The 23,310-nt window shown below is 44.5% G+C and overlaps 1 protein-coding gene across 1 annotated transcript; it reads left to right on the plus strand.

The window, feature by feature from the left end:
* Positions 1-9,007: 9,007 nt before the first annotated feature.
* On the plus strand, positions 9,008-23,138 carry LOC124763120 (facilitated trehalose transporter Tret1-like). Its single transcript, XM_047249125.1, has 2 exons — positions 9,008-10,075; positions 22,797-23,138. Exons 1-2 carry the CDS (start codon positions 9,008-9,010, stop codon positions 23,136-23,138), a joined length of 1,410 nt encoding a protein of 469 aa, XP_047105081.1.
* Positions 23,139-23,310: the final 172 nt, after the last annotated feature.

Below are 23,310 nucleotides of genomic sequence, written 5' to 3' on the forward strand. Positions count from 1 at the left end.
TTATGGAAAAAGTTCAAGGCAATCGTAAAATGCGTTTTAGACAGGTACGTGCCGAGTAAAACTGTGAGGGACGGGAAAAACCCACCGTGGTTCAACAACAAAGTTAGGAAACTACTGCGAAAGCAAAGAGAGCTTCACTGCAAGTTTAAACGCAGCCAAAACCTCTCAGACAAACAGAAGCTAAACGATGTCAAAGTTAGCGTAAGGAGAGCTATGCGTGAAGCGTTCAGTGAATTCGAAAGTAAAATTCTATGTACCGACTTGACAGAAAATCTTAGGAAGTTCTGGTCTTACGTTAAATCAGTAAATGGCACGAAACAGCATATCCAGACACTCTGGGATGATGATGGCATTGAAACAGAGGATGACACGCGTAAAGCTGAAATACTAAACACCTTTTTCCAAAGCTGTTTCATAGAGGAAGACTGCACTGCAGTTCTTTCTCTAAATCCTCGCACAGACGAAAAAATGGCTGGCATCGAAATAAGTGTCCAAGGAATAGAAAAGCAACTGAAATCACTCAACAGAGGAAAGTCCACTGGACCTGACGGGATACCAATTCGATTCTGTACAGAGTATGCGACAGAACGTGCCCCCCTTCTAACAGCCGTGTACCGCAAGTCTCTAGAGGAACGGAAGGTTCCAACTGATAGGAAAAGAGCACAGGTAGTCCCAGTTTTTAAGAAGGGTCGTCAAGCAGATGCGCAAAACTATAGACCTATATCTCTGACGTCGATCTGTTGTAGAATTTTAGAACATGTTTTTTGCTCGCGTATCGTGTCATTTCTCGAAACCCAGAATCTACTCTGTAGGAATCAACATGAATTCCAGAAACAGCGATCGTGTGAGACCCAACTCGTTTTATTTGTTCATGAGACCCAGAAAATACTAGATACAGGCTCCCAGGTAGATGCCATTTTCCTTGACTTCCGGAAGGAGTTCGATACAGTTCCGCACTGTCGCCTGATAAACAAAGTAAGAGCCTACGGAATATCGGACCAGCTGTGTGGCTGGATTGAAGAGTTTTTAGCAAACAGAACACGGCATGTTGTTCTCAATGGAGAGACGTCTACAGACTTTAATGTAACCTATGGCGTGCCACAGGGGAGTGTTACGGGACCATTGCTTTTCACAATATATGCGAATGACCTAGTAGATAGTGTCGGAAGTTCCATGCGGCTTTTCGCGGATGATGCTGTAGTATACAGAGAAGTTGCAGCATTAGAAAACTGCAGCGAAATGCAGGAAGATCTGCAGCGGATAGGCACTTGGTGCAAGGAGTGGCAACTGACCCTTAACATAGACAAATGTAATGTATTGCGAATACACAGAAAGAAGGATACTTTATTGTATGATTATATGATAGCGGAACAAACACTGGTAGCAGTTACTTCTGTAAAATATCTGGGAGTATGCGTGCGGAACGATTTGAAGTGGAATGATGATATAAAATTAATTGTTGGTAAGGCGTGTGCCAGGTTGAGATTCATTGGGAGAGTCCTTAGAAAATGTAGTCCATCTACAAAGGAGGTGGCTTGCAAAACACTCGTTCGACCTATACTTGAGTATTGCTCATCAGTGTGGGATCCGTACCAGGTCGGGTTGACAAGAGGAGATAGAGAAGATCCAAAGAAGAGCGGCGCGTTTCGTCACAGGGTTATTTGGTAAGCGTGACAGCGTTACGGAGATGTTTAGCAAACTCAAGTGGCAGACTCTGCAAGAGAGGCGCTCTGCATCGTGGTGTAGCTTCCTGTCCAGGTTTAGAGAGGGTGCGTTTCTGGATGAGGTATCGAATATATTGCTTCCCCCTACTTATACCTCCCGAGGAGATCACGAATGTAAAATTAGAGAGATTCGAGCGCGCACGGAGGCTCTCGGGCAGTCGTTCTTCCCGCGAACCATACGCGACTGGAACAGGAAAAGGAGGTAATGACAGTGGCACGTAAAGTGCCCTCCGCCAGACACCGTTGGGTGGCTTGCGGAGTATAAATGTGGATGTAGACGTAGAAATTTCATTTTTAACAAGAATCGTGAAAAAAGCACATAGAAAAGTACTTTCATTAGTATGACCTATGAGATACACACATTTGTATCTTAAGAATATAAAGGAATGAATTTATTGCTCATCTGGAACGGGAAAGTAGAGAAAGAACGAGGCGTGAGTCGTGCTTGGGTAGCTCAGATGGTGGAGTACTTGTCCACGATAGGCAAAGGTCCCGAGTTCGAGTCTCGATTCGGCACACAGTTTTAATCTGCCAGGAAGTTTCATATCAGCGCACACTCCGCTGCAGAATGAAAATCTCATTCTGGAAACATCCCCCAGGCTGTGGCTAAGCCACGTTTCCGCAATATCCTTTCTTTCAGGAGTGCTAGTTCTTCGAGGTTCGCAGGAGAGCTTCTGTGAAGTTTGGAAAATAAGAGACGAGGTACTGGCGGAAGTGGGGCTGCGAGGATGGGGCGTGAGTCGTACTTGTGTAATTCAGATGGTAGAGCACTTGCCCGCAGAAGGCAAAGGTCCCGAGTTGGAGTCTCGGTCCGGCACACAGTTTTAATTTGCCGGTAAGTTTCATATCAGCGCACACTCTGCTGCAGAGTGAAAGTCTCATTCTGAAAGCATAACTGGTTATGTTATTTGAGGTATGTGCGTGAACAACGTACTGTTGGAAAGAGCAAACACTCGGGGTTTGCATGGTTCTCGCTAGGTAGCAGTAGTGCGCGCTCACCTCAGTTCTATTAAAAATTGTATCGGGACAAAAGAAAGCGTTGTGTGTTCTACATTTTGAGCAGTGCTGGTCAGAAACAACTGTTCAGTGTGACTTTCGTACTAGATATGATGTGGACCCTCCTACAGCACGAAGAATTAAACGCTGGCGTGAACAGTTGCGAGGAACAGGTTTTTTGTGTAAAGGCATATCGCCGAGCCGTCCCCAAGTGTCTCATACAGACATCGAACGCGTCTGCCATAGTTTCACAAGGACTCCGCAGAAAACAGTTCTCCGTGCAGCTCGACAGATCAACATGCCCCGTATGTTCGTCTGGCGTGTTTGCATCTACGTTTACACATGAAACCATATAAAATTCAACTGCTTCAAGCTCTTCGTGAAGGTGACAAACAACAATGTGTGGAGTTCTGTAATTTCGTTCTTGGCAAGGTGGAAGATGACAGTTTTCTTCCACGCTTAGTGTTTGGTGACGAGGTTACATTCCATTTAAATCGAAAGGTGAAACGCCTACTATTAGAATATGGGGTACGGAAATACTACACGAAGTTGTACAATATGAGAGAGACTTAATGTGTTTTGAACAGTTTCACGACAAAAGGTGCATGGTCCATTTTTCTTTGCCGGGAACACTGTTTACAAGAAGCACACATCTCGATACGCTTAAGAACTTTCTTCTCCCACAGTTGGAGACTGGTGATCGGAACGACTTCATTTAGCAAAAGGATGGAGCACCGCCACACTGGCATTTGGATGAACGGGAATTTTTAAGTCAAAGAATTACTGAACAATGAAACGGTCGCGCTGGACCAAATTATTCATCATTGCATTACTGGCCTCCAAGGTCACTGGACCTGACAGTAGGGGGTGTTTATTTCTTGTGGGGTTTATAAAAGACTATTTTTATGTGTCTTCATTACCAACAACAATGAATGAACTGAGACATCGCGTAACAGATCTTGTGGAACTGTAACTCAAGACATGCTCGCTGCAGTGTGGGAACAATATGAATACAGCATTGCCATATGCAGTGCATCTATAGGGAGGCTTATTGAACAAAATGGTTCAAATGGCTCTGAGCACTATGGGACTTAACATCTAAACTACTTAAACCTAACTAAGCTAAGGACATCACACACATCCATGCCCGAGGCAGGATTCGAACCTACGACCGTAGCGGTCGCGCGGTTCCAGACTGAAGCGCCTAGAACCGCTCGGCCGAACCGGCCGGCGCTTATTGAACACCTACACTATGTGATCAAGAGTATCCGGACATCTGACTGAAAATGACTTTCAAGTTCGTGGCATCCTCCATCGGTAATGCTGGAATTCAATATGCTGTTGGCCCACCATTATCCTTGATGAGAGCTTCCACTCTCGCAGGCATACGTTCAATCAGGTGCTGGAAGGTTTCTTGGGGAACGGCAGCCCATTCTTCACTGAGTACCGCACTGAGGAGAGGTATCGATGTCGGTCGGTGAGGCCTGGCACGAAGTCGGCATTCCAAAATATCCCAAAGCTGTTCTATAGGATTCAGGTCAGGACTCTGTGCAGGCTAGTCCATCACAGGGATGTTATTGTCGTGTAACCATTCCGCCACAGGCCGTGCATTATGAATAGCTACTCGATCGTGTTGAAAGATGCAGTCGCCATCCCTGAATTGCTCTTCAACAGTGGGAAGCAAGAAGGTGCTTAAAACATCAATGTAGACCTGTGCTGTGATAGTGCCACGCAAAACAACAAAGGGGGCATGCCCCCTCCATGAGAAACACGACCACATCATAACACCACCGCCTCCGAATTTTACTGTTGGCACTACACACGCTGGCAGATGACGTTCACCGCGCATTCGCCATACCCACACCCTGCCATCGGATCGCCACATTGTGTACCGTGATTCATCACTCCATACAACGTTTTTCCACTGTTCAATCGTCCAATGTTTACGCTCCTTACACCAAGCGAGGCGTCGTTTGGCATTTACCGGCGTGATGTGTGGCTTATGAGCAGCCGCTCGACCATGAAATACAAGTTTCTCGCCTAATTTTCATGGCACTTACAGAGGATCCTGATGCAGTTTGGAATTCCCGTGTGATGGTCTGGATAGATGTCTGCCTATTACACATTACGACCCTCTTCAATGTCGACGGTCTCTGTCAGTCAACGGACGAGGACGGCGTGAACGCTTTTGTGCTGTACGTGTCCCTTCACGTTTCCACTTCACTATCACATTTGAAACAGTGGACGTAGGGATGTTTAGGAGTGTGGAATTTCTCGCGCACAGACGTATGGCACAAGTGACACCCAATCACCCGACGACGCTCGAAGTCCGTGAGTTCCGTGGAGAGCTCCATTCTGTTCTCTCACGAAGTCTAATGACTAGTGAGGTCGCTGATCTACATCTACATCTACATTTATACTCCGCAAGCCACCCAACGGTGTGTGATGGAGTACCTGACAGTAGGTGGCAGCACAATGCACCTAATATGAAAAACGTATGTTTTTGGTGCTGTCCGGATACTTTTGATCAAATGCTGTATATAAAAGTAAAAAATAAAAAAAACTTTCTGAATTTCCCATTCATCAAAAATCCAAGTTCATTGTATATGTTTATTAGTTTCAGAAATATATACACGACAAATCGGATGATTCTTTATGATACATCCCGTTTTTTCCCGCAATGGATCCACTATCATCTCCTTACAGTCCACTGTGATAACAGTCTTCGTCAAGAGCCTTGGTCAGCTTCAGTGGATTTAATGGACGACTTCATAGTAAGTTTCTATCCAGGGCGACAAATTTATTCCATTTAGAATAATACTTATTGTGAAACTTTTCTCTGAATATTCATTCGACTTCCACGGCCCTGCATTTCGCTTCGCCGTACATTACATGCAAGGCTGCAAACTCCTGTAAAGAGTAATTCTTCGACATCGATTAACTATTCATGATAATGTTAACGGTTGTGAGCTGCGTCTTATAAAACTTTCCGACTACTGGTGAGGTAACTACTCAGTAACTCATTTTAGCATTCTGTATTATGTTGAGCCAAAGGGCTTGGAACACTCGTACATGATGTTCAAACAAAAAAATGTAAATTAAAATGTTAAACAGATAAACAGTTCAGTAATATATGGTGTGTCAAGATAACACCGGCAGTCTGGAATCCTTGCCAGGAAGTACATGATGCGGAGCTGTGAGACGTTCAGGTATAAGAATGATAGCGTCAGAGATCTTTCGGATTGTGTTACGCATCAGTGCGTTACGTCTTTTCATGTATGATTTTTTTATTGTTTATTAACTAGCAACTTGGCGAGGAACCATTCAGCCAGGTATTTCATTGATGAATAATTAATTAATACATAATCAATTATTATTGGTTTCTCTGCCTTAAACTTACTGCAATCAAATAGTATTTCGCACCACACGTGGTTTCGCTTTTATTTATGAAGCACCTTCTGCAATCATTCTAGAAAAATGGATACATAATACGTCTCTACATTTTGATATTTGTAGCTTAAAACCAGTGTTTCCTTGTAATATTGGCGAACTATTTTCTTACTGTGTTTTTGCGTCTTTGCAAGCTACTGTTTTTTCTTCGTTGTTAGCGGAGGGTGAGGTCGAAATAAACTTGGCTGCATGTTCACTATTGTCAGTTTTTCACCTTTTTTGATCCCACATTGTCTTTCGCAGCTTGGTCTAATTTCCACTTCATCACGCTTATATAAGACTTCACAGGACTAACAGTTCTATAGTTTCACGTGTTCAGCACTCAGACGAGTCTGTATGCTTACTCATTTGTTTTCTATGTACATTGTGAGTGTTGGTAACCTGTGAATGCATTCCTTTTCCGTAATCATATGTCTAAGTGGGAAACGTTCACATAGGATGAGGTGGGTACCTTAAAATCCTTGGAAACCGTACACTCACTGGTCAATGTTATTGTGGCATTGTACTCCTTCCTACGAGCGTTCTTTCAGGGGGGCATTCGGCCCTGACTTCACATTTATGAATGACTAGGCGCGACCGCATCAAACACTGCAGTTGGAGCAGCTCTTGGAGTAAGACGATATTGGGCCAAAGGAATGGCCTGTCCCTATACCCTAGTTAAACGACATCGAGGACGCGAGGGGCGCGTTGGGGAGCCAACCGCAGCACACCCACATGCACCAACGACCATCCCAACCGCTGGCAACCGCGCTGTTAGGCAATTAGGGAAATGGAACGCCCCTCCAAGAACTGCTTACCAACCTTGTGGCCAGCATGGAAGCAATTTGGAGAGCGTAGACTCACGTCCGTGGTGGTAACAAGCGCTATTAAGAACGATGTCATGCCTTTTGCGATGTCCAGTGGATTTCAGTGTAATTATAGTCTTTGAAAAAAATTTTATATTCGTGTCACTGATACATTCTTTCACGTACCTTTTCTTCTGTACTCCAGCTGTTGTTTTATCTACGATCTAAGTTTCAGCGAGCTATGGTAAGTGACGCTATCACATCATGTGCAAGTTTTATAAATCAGTGTGTAATTTTTACGTCTCCTAAATTTAAAGTGCAAAGTCAGAAGAATCCGATATTGACATATGGTCTGTTTTCCTAGTGCAATACCAACGGTGTTGTCAAAGAAAACTGACAGTATTCCTTCATAGTGTATGACCACTTTGCAAGACCGCTTCTACACTCCTGGAAATTGAAATAAGAACACCGTGAATTCATTGTCCCAGGAAGGGGAAACTTTATTGACACATTCCTGGGGTCAGATATATCACATGATCACACTGACAGAACCACAGGCACATAGACACAGGCAACAGAGCATGCACAATGTCGGCACTAGTACAGTGTATATCCACCTTTCGCAGCAATGCAGGCTGCTATTCTCCCATGGAGACGGTCGTAGAGATGCTGGATGTAGTCCTGTGGAACGGCTTGCCATGCCATTTCCACCTGGCGCCTCAGCTGGACCAGCGTTCGTACTGGACGTGCAGACCGCGTGAGACGACGCTTCATCCAGTCCCAAACATGCTCAATGGGGGACAGATCCGGAGATCTTGCTGGCCAGGGTAGTTGACTTACACCTTCTAGAGCACGTTGGGTGGCACGGGATACATGCGGACGTGCATTGTCCTGTTGGAACAGCAAGTTCCCTTGCCGGTCTAGGAATGGTAGAACGATGGGTTCGATGACGGTTTGGATGTACCGTGCACTATTCAGTGTCCCCTCGACGATCACCAGTGGTGTACGGCCAGTGTAGGAGATCGCTCCCCACACCATGATGCCGGGTGTTGGCCCTGTGTGCCTCGGTCGTATGCAGTCCTGATTGTGGCGCTCACCTGCACGGCGCCAAACACGCATACGACCATCATTGGCACCAAGGCAGAAGCGACTCTCATCGCTGAAGACGACACGTCTCTATTCGTCCCTCCATTCACGCCTGTCGCGACACCACTGGAGGCGGGCTGCACGATGTTGGGGCGTGAGCGGAAGACGGCCTAACGGTGTGCGGGACCGTAGCCCAGCTTCATGGAGACGGTTGCGAATGGTCCTCGCCGATACCCCAGGAGCAACAGTGTCCCTAATTTGCTGGGAATTGGCGGTGCGGTCCCCTACGGCATTGCGTAGGATCCTACGGTCTTGGCGTGCATCCGTGCGTCGCTGCGGTCCGGTCCCAGGTCGACGGGCACGTGCACCTTCCGCCGACCACTGGCGACAACATCGATGTACTGTGGAGACCTCACGCCCCACGTGTTGAGCAATTCGGCGGTACGTCCACCCGGCCTCCCGCATGCCCACTATACGCCCTCGCTCAAAGTCCGTCAACTGCACATACGGTTCACGTCCACGCTGTCGCGGCATGCTACCAGTGTTAAAGACTGCAATGGAGCTCCGTATGCCACGGCAAACTGGCTGACACTGACGGCGGCGGTGCACAAATGCTGCGCAGCTAGCGCCATTCGACGGCCAACACCGCGGTTCCTGGTGTGTACGCTGTGCCGTGCGTGTGATCATTGCTTGTACAGCCCTCTCGCAGTGTCCGGAGCAAGTATGGTGGGTCTGACACACCGGTGTCAATGTGTTCTTTTTTCCATTTCCAGGAGTGTATATTGGAATTTTATCGCAAATTAAAAAAGATTAGTGACTCGCTGTGAAATTAAGAACTGGAAAGTTTTTGTCTTCTTTTGAACAATACGTGATTATGATTGCCAAAATTTTGTTAGCCCGTCTTCAAGTACTGTCGTTCCTCATCGACTATTGCTTTGCTTTAAAGATCACGTCAGATGATCGAGGATGTTAAACGACGACGGTGTTTTCTTCTTTCCTTCAGCATCGCTGGCATACGCTTCCCACGGGTCCTTCTCGGGCTGGTCCGGTACGACTGTTCCAATCCTTCAGTCCGAGGATTCGCCAATTCCACTCACCGCAGACGAGGGCTCGTGGCTCGCGTCCGTCAACTCGCTGACCATGCCCGTGTCCATATTCGCCACCGGCTACCTCGTCGACGTGCTGGGGCGGAAGAAACTGCTGCTACTCAGCGCTGTCCCGCTCCTCGCCTGGTGGGTGATGGTCGCTTTCGCAGACTCCTTCGGGATGCTGCTCGCCGGCAGAATCGTCGGGAGCCTGGGCGGCGGTATCGTCCTCACGGTGATACCCATGTACCTCGGCGAGATCGCCGACACCGACATACGGGGCACGTCGGTAGCAATCCACTCAGTGCTGCTGCAGGGCGGCAGTCTCTTCAGTTACTGCATAGGGCCCTACGTGTCTGTGACGACCGCAGCCATTATCTGCTGCTCTCTTCCCATCTTATTCGTCATCACCTTCATCTGGATGCCAGAATCTCCGTATTTCTTCCTGATTCGCGACAGGGAACAAGAAGCGGTAAAGTCCCTCACAAGACTGAAGGGACAGCTAGATCCACAGGAGCTGGACTCAGAACTGGTGGAAATGCGCAAGACCCTACGTCGCAAGCAAGAAACTAAAGGGAAGCTGAAAGACGTGTTGGTAGTACCTGTGCATCGCAGAACGTTACTTTTAATGATAGGTTTCATTGTCTTGCGCATGTCCAGTGGATCGGTGGCGTTTTCGGCCTATACGACGCAAATATTTGAGCGAAGCGGAAGCGGCCTCGACGCCGACATATCGTCCATCATTCTCGTGTCCGTCCAGTTGCTGGCGAGCCTCGGGGCGTCGCTCATAATCGACCGCATTGGTCGCCGGACGCTCTGCATTGTCTCGTTCGTGCTGTGCGCCGTCTGCCTGGCGGCCGAGGGGGCCTACTTCTACCTGGACGAGCTGCAGGGCGACGTGGACGCCGCGCTGGACTGGGTGCCGCTCGCCGCGATGATTGGCTACCACGTAATTAAAAACCTTCTCATTCACGTCGCACGTGCATTTCTTGCTCAAGAGTGTGTGTTATACACTACTGGCCATTAAAATTGCTACACCAAGAAGAAATGCAGATGATAAACGGGTATTCATTGGACAAATATATTATACTAGAACTGACATCTGACTACATTTTCACGCAGTTTGGGTGCATAGATCCTGAGAAATCACTACCCAGAATAACCACCTCTGGCCGTAATAACGGCCTCGATAGGCCTGGGCATTGAGTCAAACAGAGCTTGGGTGGCGTGTGCAGGTACAGCTGCCCGTGCAGCTTCAACACGAGACCACAGTTCATCGAGAATAGTGACTGGCGTATTGTGACGAGCCAGTTGCTCGGCCACCATTGACCAGACGTTTTCAATTGGTGAGAGATCTGGAGAATGTGCTGGCCAGGGCAGCAGTCGAACATTTTCTGTATCCATAAAGACCCGTACAGGACCTGCAACATGCGGTCGTGCATTATCTTGCTGAAATGTAGAGTTTCGCAGGGATCGAATGAAGGGTAGAGCCACGGGTCGTAACACATCTGAAATGTAACGACCACTGTTCAATGTGCCGTCAATGCGAACAAGAGGTGACCGAGACGTGTAACCAATGGCACCCTATACCATCACACCGAGTGATACGCCCGTATGGCGATGACGAATACACGCTTCCAATGTGCGTTCACCGTGATGTCGCCAAACACGGATGCGACCATCATGATGCTGTAAACAGAACCTGGATTCATCCGAAAAAATGACGTTTTGCCATTCGTGCACCCAGGTTCGTCGTTGAGTACACCATTGCAAGCGCTCCTGCCTGTGATGCAGCGTCAAGGGTAACCGCAGCCATGGTGTCCGAGCTGGTAGTCCATGCTGCTGCAAACGTCGTCGAACTGTTCGTGCAGATGGTTGTTGTCTTGCAAACGTCCCCATCTGTTGACTCGGGGATCGAGACGTGGCTGCACGATCCGTTACAGCCATGCGAATAAGATGCCTGCCATCTCCACTGCTAGTGATACGAGGCCGTTGGGATCCAGCACGGCGTTCCGTATTACCCTCCTGAACCCACCGATTCCATATTCTGCTGACAGTCATTGTATTTCGACCAACGCGAAAAGCAATGTCGCGATACGATAAACCGCAATCGCGATAGCCTACAATCCGACCTTTATCAAAGTCGGAAACGTGATGGTATAATCATTTGCATATCACAGCATCTTCTTTCTGTCGGTTAAATTTCGCATCTGTAGCACGTCATCTTCGTGGTGTAGCAATTTTAATGGCCAGTGGTGTACTATCTCTTTCCTATGCAGACATCTACGACATCGCTGAGTCTAGTACAACGCCTTGCGACCCACTAGTCAGCATCTTGGATACTACTATTACACTAGGACATAATGAAACGCTCTTAGATGAATTTCAACCTGAGGAAGTTTACAGACTTATTGGGGGTCGCCTTCTCAAAAGTCTCCCAGCCTTGATGGACTTCCCAAAGAATTTTATGTGCGCTTTTGGCCGCTGTAAGGTGCTACCTTTACGTCTCTTTTGAATGAAGTGTTACAGGGTGGAGTAAGTCCGACCTCATTCAGTGTACGAAAAATCCCAAAATGCCCTGGACCGGATTCCTAGGATAGCTTTCGCCCAATTACTTAGTTAAACTTTGATTATAAGACTGTGGCAAGGGTAGTTAATAGTAGGGTGTCGACTCTGATGGAGATGATTGTTGCCAAACATCAAAGATGCGTACCTGGTCGTACCATTCTTACTCCTGTAATCGAGTGTAGTGACGTGGTTGCGGTTGCTGCTGTAACGTCCGTCCCTTGTGCCCTTACTTTCCTGGCCTTTGATAAGGTGTTTGATCGTGTTAATCACGACTTTTTGCTTCGGATTCTGGAGGCTGTTGGTTTTACTGTTGACACACGGTTAGTGCTCTCAAATCTGTTCACGGGTATTTCAGCTTCGGTGGTTGTTAATGGCCAACTGACGCCCCCGATAAATATCCGTCGGGGATTGCCTCAAGGAAGCCCGCTGTTAATGACTTTGTTTGTGTTGTCTCTGTAACCCCTACTTCGGATGCTAGCATTCCAGCTGAGAGGTTGGATGCTAGCTGTTCGTAGCATACTCGGATGTCGTGATGGTTCTACTCCGAAATTCTGTGGAGGTATCTCGACTGAAGGCTGTAATCGATGATTATTGTCAGAGTTCAGGTGTACTACTTAATGAAGGCAAATGCAGGCTTCTTACTTTGCGAGGTTTTGGTGACGCCGTTGTCCCACAGGTTACTGTGGTGGATCAGCATACGTCTCTCGGTATCATCATTGATCGTTGTTCACTCAAAATGGCGACGCTCAACTGGAAGTCTGTTACGGAAAATATTCAGGGAGCGATACTAGAGCATGAAAGGCGTTCTCTTACTCTGCTCCAGAAAGTCCGCATAATGGATACTTACATTTTACGCAAAGCTTATTACGTGGCCCAAGATTATCCGCTTCCCTCGATGATGGCGAAGAAACTACAGCAACTGTCTGGTCGTTTCTTACAGAAACGATATATCTTTCGCTTACGATATGAGGTGGTCACTAAGCCTCGTTCCATTGGGGGTTGGGCCCGGCTGAAATACGAAGGAAGACGCAGATGCTATATGTGCGACGTACTGTTTTGATGATAACTCAAGAAACTCACACATTCAAGTCTCGTTTATTTCTCTGTGCCCGTCCTGCTAGTCTTGAACCCCCTACTGATGTTGGTCGCATAAATTACAAGTTGAAACACATTCGTGACTTCTATCTTGCGGTGAGCTATTTAGGGGCTGACATTTTATGGAGACCCGTCCTCACCATGAAATTCCTACAGACTCGTTGGAAAGCAGTCCCTTGCCCGAACCTCGTTGAAAGAGGACCGCCTCAAACAAACTGGGCGTCAGTTTGGTGCAATATCAGTCTTTCGACGCGCATAACATCCTCTTGGTATAAGGTAAGTAACTTGATTGCAACGAACGAGCGACTTTTCCCTATTGGGCTTAGCGACACCGATTTAAGTACTTATATGGATATAGTGTCTGTTCTTTCGGACATGTCCGTATGGTGTCTGTTCTTCCGAAAGAACAGTCACCATATCCATGTAAGTATATCGTTCTGGCAATATCGGCCATGACCTTCTTCTGTGCAGATGCGCACATATTCCCCGAATTCTTACGGGATTGGTAAGAATGTCTTCCACGAGTAATGAGTGTGTTGGGGTGGGACGCTACGAATGTAGTGTGTGGATATACAAGGTGAGAATGTGGGTCTCGCGGGAGGCGTGCGCGAAATAGTCCCTGCAGTGGCGCTATCGTCTGTGCCCTCGGTGGCTCAGCTGGACAGAGCGTCTGCCATGTAAGCAGGAGATCCCGGGTTCGAGTTCCGGTCGCGGCGCAGCTTTTCACCTGTCTCCGTTGATATATATCAACGCCCGTTAGCAGCTGAAGGTATTAATATAATTCTAATTTCGGATTTATGTAGTCGTTGTACGTCTACAGATACGATACGACATCGTTTTACTTTTGGAGGTCATATGGCAACTTGGTCTTGGATTAGGAGGCAAATGGCCTTCCTTATTCGATCTTTTGAGACGTTCTACACTACGGACATCATATTGCGACCAGATTCTTCTCTCTTTCCACTGTCGAAAGCCCATACCGTTATGTGGTTAATGGGACACTTCGTTCATTATGTTGTAGAAGGCGAGGGGGAAGATCACATGAACTTCATGTAGTACATGATCACCGCCTACTGGACATACTTACGAATGCCTCGATATCGAGACCTCTTCGCCAACATGTTGAATCTTGTTTTCCGTCGCCAAGGTGTTGGTCAACTTCATTTTTCTGATGATAGGTGGTTTCCTTGTTATGCGTGTTTCCCATCTGATTTGCTTCGGTTTGTTCTCTCCTAGTTTACCTGCTTTCTTTGTTTAGTGTTTTGACTCAGTTTCGCTCCAGTTCTATTGTAAAATGTGTGTAAATGAAGTACAGCCGGCCGGTGTGGCCTGCGGTTCTAGGCGCTACAGTCTGGAACCGAGCGACCGCTACGGTCGCAGGTTCGAATCCTGCATCGGGCATGGATGTGTGTGATGTCCTTAGGTTAGTTAGGTTTAATTAGTTCTAAGTTCTCGGCGACTGATGACCTCAGAAGTTAAGTCGCATAGTGCTCAGAGCCATTTGAAGTACACACACACACATGAGAGTATACAATAATTGAAATTATATTGGAATTTTTCTTAGTGTGCTATTTAGAGTATAAACTGATTCGTTGTCTTTCGACTTCCACTATATATATATATATATATATATGTTGTTGTTGTGGTCTTCAGTCCTGAGACTGGTTTGATGCAGCTCTCCATGCTACTCTATCCTGTGCAAGCTTTTTCATCTCCCAGTACCTACTGCAACCTACATCCTTCTGAATCTGCTTAGTGTATTCATCTCTTGGTCTCCCTCTACGATTTTTACCCTCCACGCTGCCCTCCAATACTAAATTGGTGATCCCTTGATGCCTCAGAACATGTCCTACCAACCGATCCCTTCTTCTGGTCAAGTTGTGCCACAAACTTCTCTTCTCCCCAATCCTATTCAATACTTCCTCATTAGTTATGTGATCTACCCATCTAATCTTCAGCATTCTTCTGTAGCACCACATTTCGAAAGCTTCTATTCTCTTCTTGTCCAAACTATTTATCGTCCATGTTTCACTTCCATACATGGCTACACTCCATACGAATACTTTCAGAAATGACTTCCTGACACTTAAATCAATACTGGATGTTAACAAATTCCTCTTCTTCAGAAACGCTTTCCTTGCCATTGCCAGCCTACATTTTATATCCTCTCTACTTCGACCATCATCAGTTATTTTGCTCCCCAAATAGCAAAACTCCTTTACTACTTTAAGTGCCTCATTTCCTAATCTAATTCCCTCAGCATCACCCGACTTAATTAGACTACATTCCATTATCCTTGTTTTGCTTTTGTTGATGTTCATCTTATATCCTCCTTTCAAGACACTGTCCATTCCATTCAACTGTTCTTCCAAGTCCTTTGCTGTCTCTGATAGAATTACAATGTCATCGGCGAACCTCAAAGTTTTTATTTCTTCTCCATGAATTTTAATACCTACTCCGAATTTTTCTTTTGTTTCCTTTACTGCTTGCTCAATATACAGATTGAACAACATCGGGGAGAGGCTACAACCCTGTCTCACTCCTTTCCCAACCACTGCTTCCCTTTCATGTCCCTCGACTCTTATAACTGCCATCTGGTTTCTGTACAAATTGTAAATAGCCTTTCGCTCCCTGTATTTTACCCCTGCCACCTTCAGAATTTGAAAGAGAGTATTCCAGTCAACATTGTCAAAAGCTTTCTCTAAGTCTACAAATGCTAGAAACGTAGGTTTGCATATATATATATATATATATATATATATATATATATATATATGGCAACTTGCATTAGGAGGCAATTGGCCTTCCTTATATAAACTAAATAAACATAAAAATTATAAAAAATTGTTTATACGTATCATGAGAGGTTGGTGGTGGTTTTTCGGCTATGTTCTCGGATTTTTTCCTTTCTACGTTTACTATTGTTTTGTTATTATAATTAATTTTTGCTCCCATTTGCAGCTTATATTACGTGATGATTTCACTATGGTCTACTGAAATTTCGTGATAGTACCAAGTCTCTCTGATAATAAAATAGAAAAAAAACAATATAGAAAAAATGGTGAGACGACCGCTCGGGATAAGCGGGAAATCCAGCTTAGAGTCCCGGTCTGGCACAAATTTTCATTGCCGTCATTCCATTATACAGCTGATGGTTGTCCATATTCGCAATTGCAAATACATTTCATGTCCCTCACAACGGCTGTAGTCGGCGCATCTTACGATGCATGTCCAAAGGAACATTGCATTATAATTTGACATAACGCTGGCGCTGCATTTGGGTGGTCTAACACTGGGATGCTGTTTTTCGATAGAAACCACTTCACAGAGAAAGAAGTATGAGGCGATGCGTTTCTTGAAGCAGAACCCAAAATTTATTATTCAACAATTTATTATTCAACAATTCGGGTATTTTTTTCTTATTGCCTAGTAGAGCTGAACAAGAACGTCAAGGTGCTAATGTTGATTAATACTTTAGGAGTCCAGTGAAGATACGTAGTTCCGGAATTTGCAAGAAAGAACGGTTATCATCGCTTCGATTCTTTATTTGCTCATTCGAGCTCTTCTCGCTCTCGCTGAAGTTGGGTGCTTCCAGAGCATGGATAGGCTCTTAATTTTTGATCATAATGGAAAAACTAAGATTGGTCACAAGTTACCACTCTTTCCAAGAAATTACGATCATTTTCAACTTTATTCGAGGTGTAAGTACAAACGTTTTCATAAGCTCCATTTTGTTCGATGCTGAGAACTTTCGGCATGAGTTTCACACTCACTTTCCTCACGTGAAATTGGTTATGTAATATTTGCCTTAAACATTCTCCGTCAATTTCTACAGTTTCAGTAAACAATCTAATACTCAAACGATGGTCAGGTCGAATCAGATTATCTGCTTTTCCGATATATGTGTTCGACTGGAGACACATGACAACATGTCAACGGTCTGTAGAGGATGCTGGGTTACAGCACTGTCATGTGGGTGAGCTATATCCTATTGGAAAACACCCCCTGGACTGCTGTTTATGAATGGCAGGACAACAGCTCGAATCACCAGACTGACGTATAAATTTACAGTCAGGATGTGTGGGACAGTCATGAGGGTGCTACTGCTATCATACGAAATCACACTACAACTATAACTCCAGGTGTAGGTCCTCAACTGGCCTCCTTGTAACTAACACACGGCCATCAGTGGCATCGAGGCACAACCAGCTTTCATCAGAAAACACAACAGTCCTCCAACCTGCCCTCCAATGAGCTCTCGCTTGACACCATTGAAGTCGTAAATTGGGGTGGTTTGGGGTCAGTAGAATGCACGCTACAAGGTGTCTGACTAGGAGCTGGCCTTTAAGTAACCAGTTCGTGACAATTTGTAGTCTCACTGTGACTCCAACCGCTGATCAAATTGCTGCTGTAGATGTAGTACGTTGCGCCAGAACCACATTCCCAACTCTTGGTAGTGCCACGTGGCCGTCCGGGACCCTGTCTTCTTGCAACCATACATTCTCGTGACCACCGCTGCCAACAGTCATGTACAGTGACTACATTCCTGCCGAGTCTGTTTGCAATATCGCAGAATGTATACCCAACTTCTCGTAGCCCTATTACAGGACCTCGTTAAAACTCGGTGAGGTGTTGATACTGGCGTCTTTGTAGCCTTAAAAGCATTCTTGACTAACCTCAACTCATCACGTCCAACCTCAAAGGTTACTAACATCCACGAGCGTTTATTTATACCAAATCAGATTTGCATCCTCATTGTGGCGCTAAGAGTTCCACTTCTACGTGACTGGCGCGAAATCTGAATAGACATCATCCTTCAGATGTAGGAACACGCCCGCCAACTTTCATTTATATAGCACAACTCCTTGGCGTTGCAATTTTTTTTCCGTCGGTGCACTTTCAGAGAAGACCTCCTGACACATTTGCACCCAATGATGAAAAGTTATGAGATGACACTGGATGTGACGTTGGTTGTCTGATGCGGAATCACGTGTGATGCATTTACCTCCTAACAGTCTTGGTAGAAATGGACTAGTGGCGCTCCACGTTCAAGTCAGCGACGATTTGAATCACAGTAAACTGCCTGCACTCAGAATGGCTTTGCGGAGCAGACCTGCCGTCTGTTCGTCAGATACTTGAGCTCGTCCCGTGCGGCGGTTTAAGAGAGTGTAAACACTTCAAAAAGCAGGGATTTATAGGATTCCGTGTAGCTGTGGGGAGGTGTACTTCGATACTACAAAAAGGACGGTCAAAACGGCTAGAAGCGCACAACTACAACTTGTGGAAGGGGAGAGATTGACAGGTCAACTGTTTTGGGACATACTTTGCAGGCAGGAGACCAGTACGTTCATTTTGATAGGACTCAAGTACTGGCAACCACAAGCTCATACCATGAAAAGTTATACAGCGAGGCGATAGAGATTGTTAAACACCCCAGGAATTTCAATAGGGAGGGAAATTGAACGACGTCTGGATCCCAATAATGAAGAAGATCTGTACGAGTCTTCCGACATAGGGTGGTAGCATCAGCGGACGACGGCAACCGATAACGGTTAGTTGCCCAGATATTCAAAACGTGTGACGACACATCACTGCGCGGATGCTCGCGTAAATGGAATTTCGCTGCAGCCGGTAGAGATCAGGGTGTGGATCGGGCTCTCAAAGAAGCTACGATCTCCGTTGAAAATGTTCTCTGCAGTTGGAGACGAAATGTACAGTTTTAACGTGAAATACATCTGACCACGGCATAACAACCGGGAATATTTTATTAACTGTGACATTTCCGGCCTTGAAAGGTGTATTTTACAAACATTGTCTGCCACTTTGAGTATCCATCTTAGACACTGTTCACCACGGAAAACCGAATTTTTATAGAATCTACCGCATGCTATGATCCATGCGGAACCGGTTATCATCTTACGTTCAGAGTTGATTAGTACTAGACATGCTGGTTTGTTAATTACAAACTTGTCCGTTACTACAGCCCATTTATCATGTCTGCACTCGCACCATATCCCGCATATAACATTCATGGGTCAAACAAGGCTCATCTACAAATGGGACTGCTCTTCCGGTGAATTTTGGCCACTCAGCTTTTATTAGATATTAAAATTTCTCGTAAGATTCACTTCTGAATGACACCGTTAAGTGTCCATGTCAGACTGGTACATCACAGTCAATAATTAATTAAAATCTAATTGATAAAAGAAAAAGAAAATTAACAGACCTCAAAGAACTGCTCCATCAAAACTTATCCAAAAGATTACCTTCTGCCTCAGCCTCATTAACTGTAGATTACTAACATGGGCAGCAACGTACAGAAATGAGAGTTCCTGAAATCACACGATAACACTGAGGGGAAAAGACAATTACATACTTTTACATGGGATCTATGTCTGGTATGAAAGGGGCTGATTACAGACACGGGATATTAAAATCTAAAAACAGAATTTCGTTGTCAGAGTGATTCAAAATGCGCTTAACAGAAGTTGGACTATCTGCAGTTACGTCGAAACCATTCCTCCTCCACTAAGGAAGTAAAATGTGTCGCGTTCCAGTGTCGTACACCAGTTTCACCTAAAAGAGTAACGAGAGCTTAGAAAATGTGCCACATTTATTGCAGTACAAAGACAACAAATGGAAAATATGTGGTGACTTCAAAAGTAATTGCTATAGCCTGAAAGACTTTCAGTTTCCACAAAAGTTAAAGCGTCTAGTACAGATGTGTTTAGAGGAAAGATATTGCAGAGTCAAGATCATTTCAGTAATGTCAGAGTATTCTGAAAACAGAACTGACCTTCAACAAGGAGACACATTATCCCCAATACTGTTTAAATTAATTTTACAAAGGACAGTCAGAGACGCCAAAAATTAAACCCAGCTGGAATAAGATAGTAATAACACAAGAAATCAGCTTGCACATGCTCGCGAAGTTGTTCTAATAAGTGATAGTAAAGAGAACTTGCAGCTCATGATACGTCCTTGCAGAAATATTGCAAGGCGACAAATTAATTAAAATTAACGTGGAGAGAACTGAGTACACCGGCGTGTATCCCATTGACGAATTCACTTTTAAAAGAATAGACATATTTAAATGTTTGGGAAGCATTTCTAGCGAACAGAGGTTTAAAATGACCCTAAATTCAAAAAAGGCCATGTAGCTGATAGTTTCTGTACCGCTACTGGTATGTTATTTATGGTGACACTGCAGTCACCTTCTGACTTATTGTTATTAGGTTTTTCCCTACCCCTCTGAAATCACAACACACTTATCCTAAATGTTTGGACAACATGGTTGTGAAGAAACAGGGATTGCTAAAAATTAACTCAGTATTAATAAAACAGTCTTAATCGTGATTTTTTATTTATTTACTGCCCATCGCAGGGGCCATCTTCAGGGCGAACATATGGTCGACTGCTGGTGGCGTCACATCGGTAGAGGTGACGCCTCCAGCAGTCGAACATATGTTCGCCCTGAAGATGGCCCCTGCGATGGGCTGACACCGGTCGGCAGTAAATAAATAAAAAATCACGATTAAGACTGTTTTCTTATTACTGAGTACACTTATCCTAAGTTAAAATGGTGTGAAATCCAAGATGGCCAACTTGTGCTACGTGAAAATGGGGAGAAATTCAATAATGCATGAGCACACTTTGTCCTAAGCTAAAATGGTGATATGAAGTGACAAGACGAATTGTGATTCTCAGAAACTTCGCAAAAAAGAAAGATATGTTACGAGTGGTTAACAGCCTAGTTGTGCAGTGCCTTTCGACAAGGAAACATTCCAAACAGTGGCAGAGCACTAGGAGAAAGCTGTGAGGCCAAGTAACTACAGCACCAGAGAAGCAAGACCTACATATCCAACAGCAGCGCGAGGTCAGCACAGGCTGCCTATTACAGGAGCATTGCGTGAGCTACACCTTGCAAGAGGCCAGCACAAACTGCATCTCTATATCCACCAGGATGTAAGAAAAAGCCACATCTCCTGAAAGGAGCCGAGAGAACTTGGGAATTTTAACTTTGCCTTGTATTTTCCAGTATAATAATATTGTTAAGGCATTTCGCATCTTCTTAACTGTACATTGCCAACATTTCTCATACACATTCTAACTGTGTTTGCATATACTGAACGTGGTTATACACGTTAAATAATTATTCTTCCCATTCTCCATACCTGAATAGAACGAAAAGAAGCACTAATAACTGGCCCAATTGAAAGATTACGTTGCTATAGACCTCACTATGGTTCGCAGAGAATACATGTAGATTTAGATGTAAATAGCCGGAAAGATAATTTATCGTTATTTAAAAATGACTAAAGGACAAAATTCTGTAACTGCACCAAAAGTGAACTAATAACCTGACACTTACAGGTGGACATGGAGTCATTTCATGCAATAGTATTCACCAAATATTTGCTTCTTACTTGTTGTAATGTTTGAGATACTAGCTCACACAAAACAGTGACGACTAAACTCCACCAAAGACCGAACATATTTCTTTGTTTATAAGCCTGCGACGCCAGCAAGTTTTCGAAGATATTAGTAAAATAACGCCAGTTCGGAGTCTGACATAATTTAAGCCTTCTAGAGAACAAATCATTATGCCAGGAATCATTGAAAGCATGTAATGGAACCCAGTTAACCGTTATGAAAGAAAAAATCTTGTCAACACAGAGGATAATTTCAAGAAGAACAAAACACGAAGAAAATGTTAAATTACATTAAAATCAACGATGTTTTACTGCTCCTCTAGGTCAATGGTTCCCAGCCTATTGATAATTACCCTCTAAGGCGTAAAATTAAATTTTATTAGTGGTAAAAACAAATGGGTTCACTTTTAAGATCATTAATATTATTACTACTTTGTAACACTCTAATACTAATTACATAAGTTATTAGTAATTAATTTTTTTACTTCAAATTCTAGCAATATTTTGTGTACCGTAAGACAGAGTGGCGGGGATTACAGCTTGTGAAATGAATGGAAGAACATCTTATTCACTTATTCGATCCACTACACATACCATTTGAACCATTGAGAAATAGATATCAAATATGCTAAAATATCTCATTAAAATTCCATCTCTGAGTTGTAGGTAGTTCTTGCAATGGACGAGACATTTCTTCATAACCCACGTTGCAATGATAAAGAACTGCTGACAACACAATACAGCAGTAACTAAGTAATGATATTATGCTGCTACCGGGTCTAAATAGAATTATTATAATTATTGTTGTAAGTGATAATAGTCAGAAACAAAGCATTGGCAACCTGAAGAACTACAAGTTTCTGACAGATCAGGAGGAAGTAGTCAGGCAATTAAGTGATTTACAAATAGTAAGTTGCTGTTGCTAGTTGTCTGAGTGGTACAGAGGTAGTCTACCCTCAGTATGGACAGTTAGCTATCTTTTCTGATGACAAATTTCAGGTGCACTCGCGATGCACTGAGAACTGCTTCATCATTGTATAACAACAAGTTGTTAGAAATAAGCAGCATCAGTTGTCTCAATGGACCTTCAGTTTGTGATTTAATAAAACACAAGCGAAAACTAAATACTGTTTATCATTCATCATCTCAAAAACAAAAATCTTCAAGGAAAATCTTTGTTGGTTTTTTTTTTTAATTTAGCTAGGCGCTGACGTTGAAGATGGTAGAAGGAAGTCGAGAAAGGGGGGAAAGGGACGGGTAATAGCTAACGACTGATTGCCTTAGATGGTAATGTTATCAACAATGCTGGGAGTCACTGCCCTAGATGGATTGCGTATATCAAACGATTGGAACATTTTTGCGAATTTGGGATCGATGACACCCCAGATATGGCATAACATGGTTTTTCATCCTAGCTGGAGAATTTCAACTGTACCACTAAAATACTTAGAATATTGTGAAATCTTTAAACCTACAGTGATGATTCAATAGTCGCATTTCATTACTCCTAGTAGAGTTTATTGTTGTCACAACTGAAAAAAGTTTCTAATCTAAAAGATGTGTATGTTGTTCCAGTTTTCCTACGATATTGGCGCGGGAGCGGTGCTATATCCGTTAATCGGCGAGATATACCATTTGTCCGTCAAAGCAGTGGCCACATCCATCAACACCACCATCGTGTCACTGTACGGCTTCTTCCTGAAGAAGATGTTCCAGGTGGTGTCGGACAGCGTGGGCGCCTATTGGTCCTTCTGGGGCTTCGCCGTGCTCAACCTGTGCGCTACACTGTACACGTATTTTCTGATGCCTGAGACCAAGGGCAAAACTTTCGCACAGATTAATGAAGAAATGGACGCTCGTGTCAACAGGCGAACTGCCAGAGTTCCCACTCGTACTGAGAAGTCAGCTCTCGGATGAGAGTGAATCCGTGTCACCTGCGAAAACCCACATTGTTGACAATATGCTCCCTACATTAGAGAGATTAGCGTAAAGTTGTTTACAGGTCTGGTAAGTCGTTCACAAGAAACTAAAGGCTGATTATAAGTTAGTCTATCAGTCGTATATTTATTTTGAACTCTGTGCTTCGACA

Source organism: Schistocerca piceifrons, chromosome 1 (genome assembly GCF_021461385.2).
Source record: "Schistocerca piceifrons isolate TAMUIC-IGC-003096 chromosome 1, iqSchPice1.1, whole genome shotgun sequence".
In the NCBI taxonomy this organism is placed as follows: Eukaryota; Metazoa; Arthropoda; class Insecta; order Orthoptera; family Acrididae; genus Schistocerca; species Schistocerca piceifrons.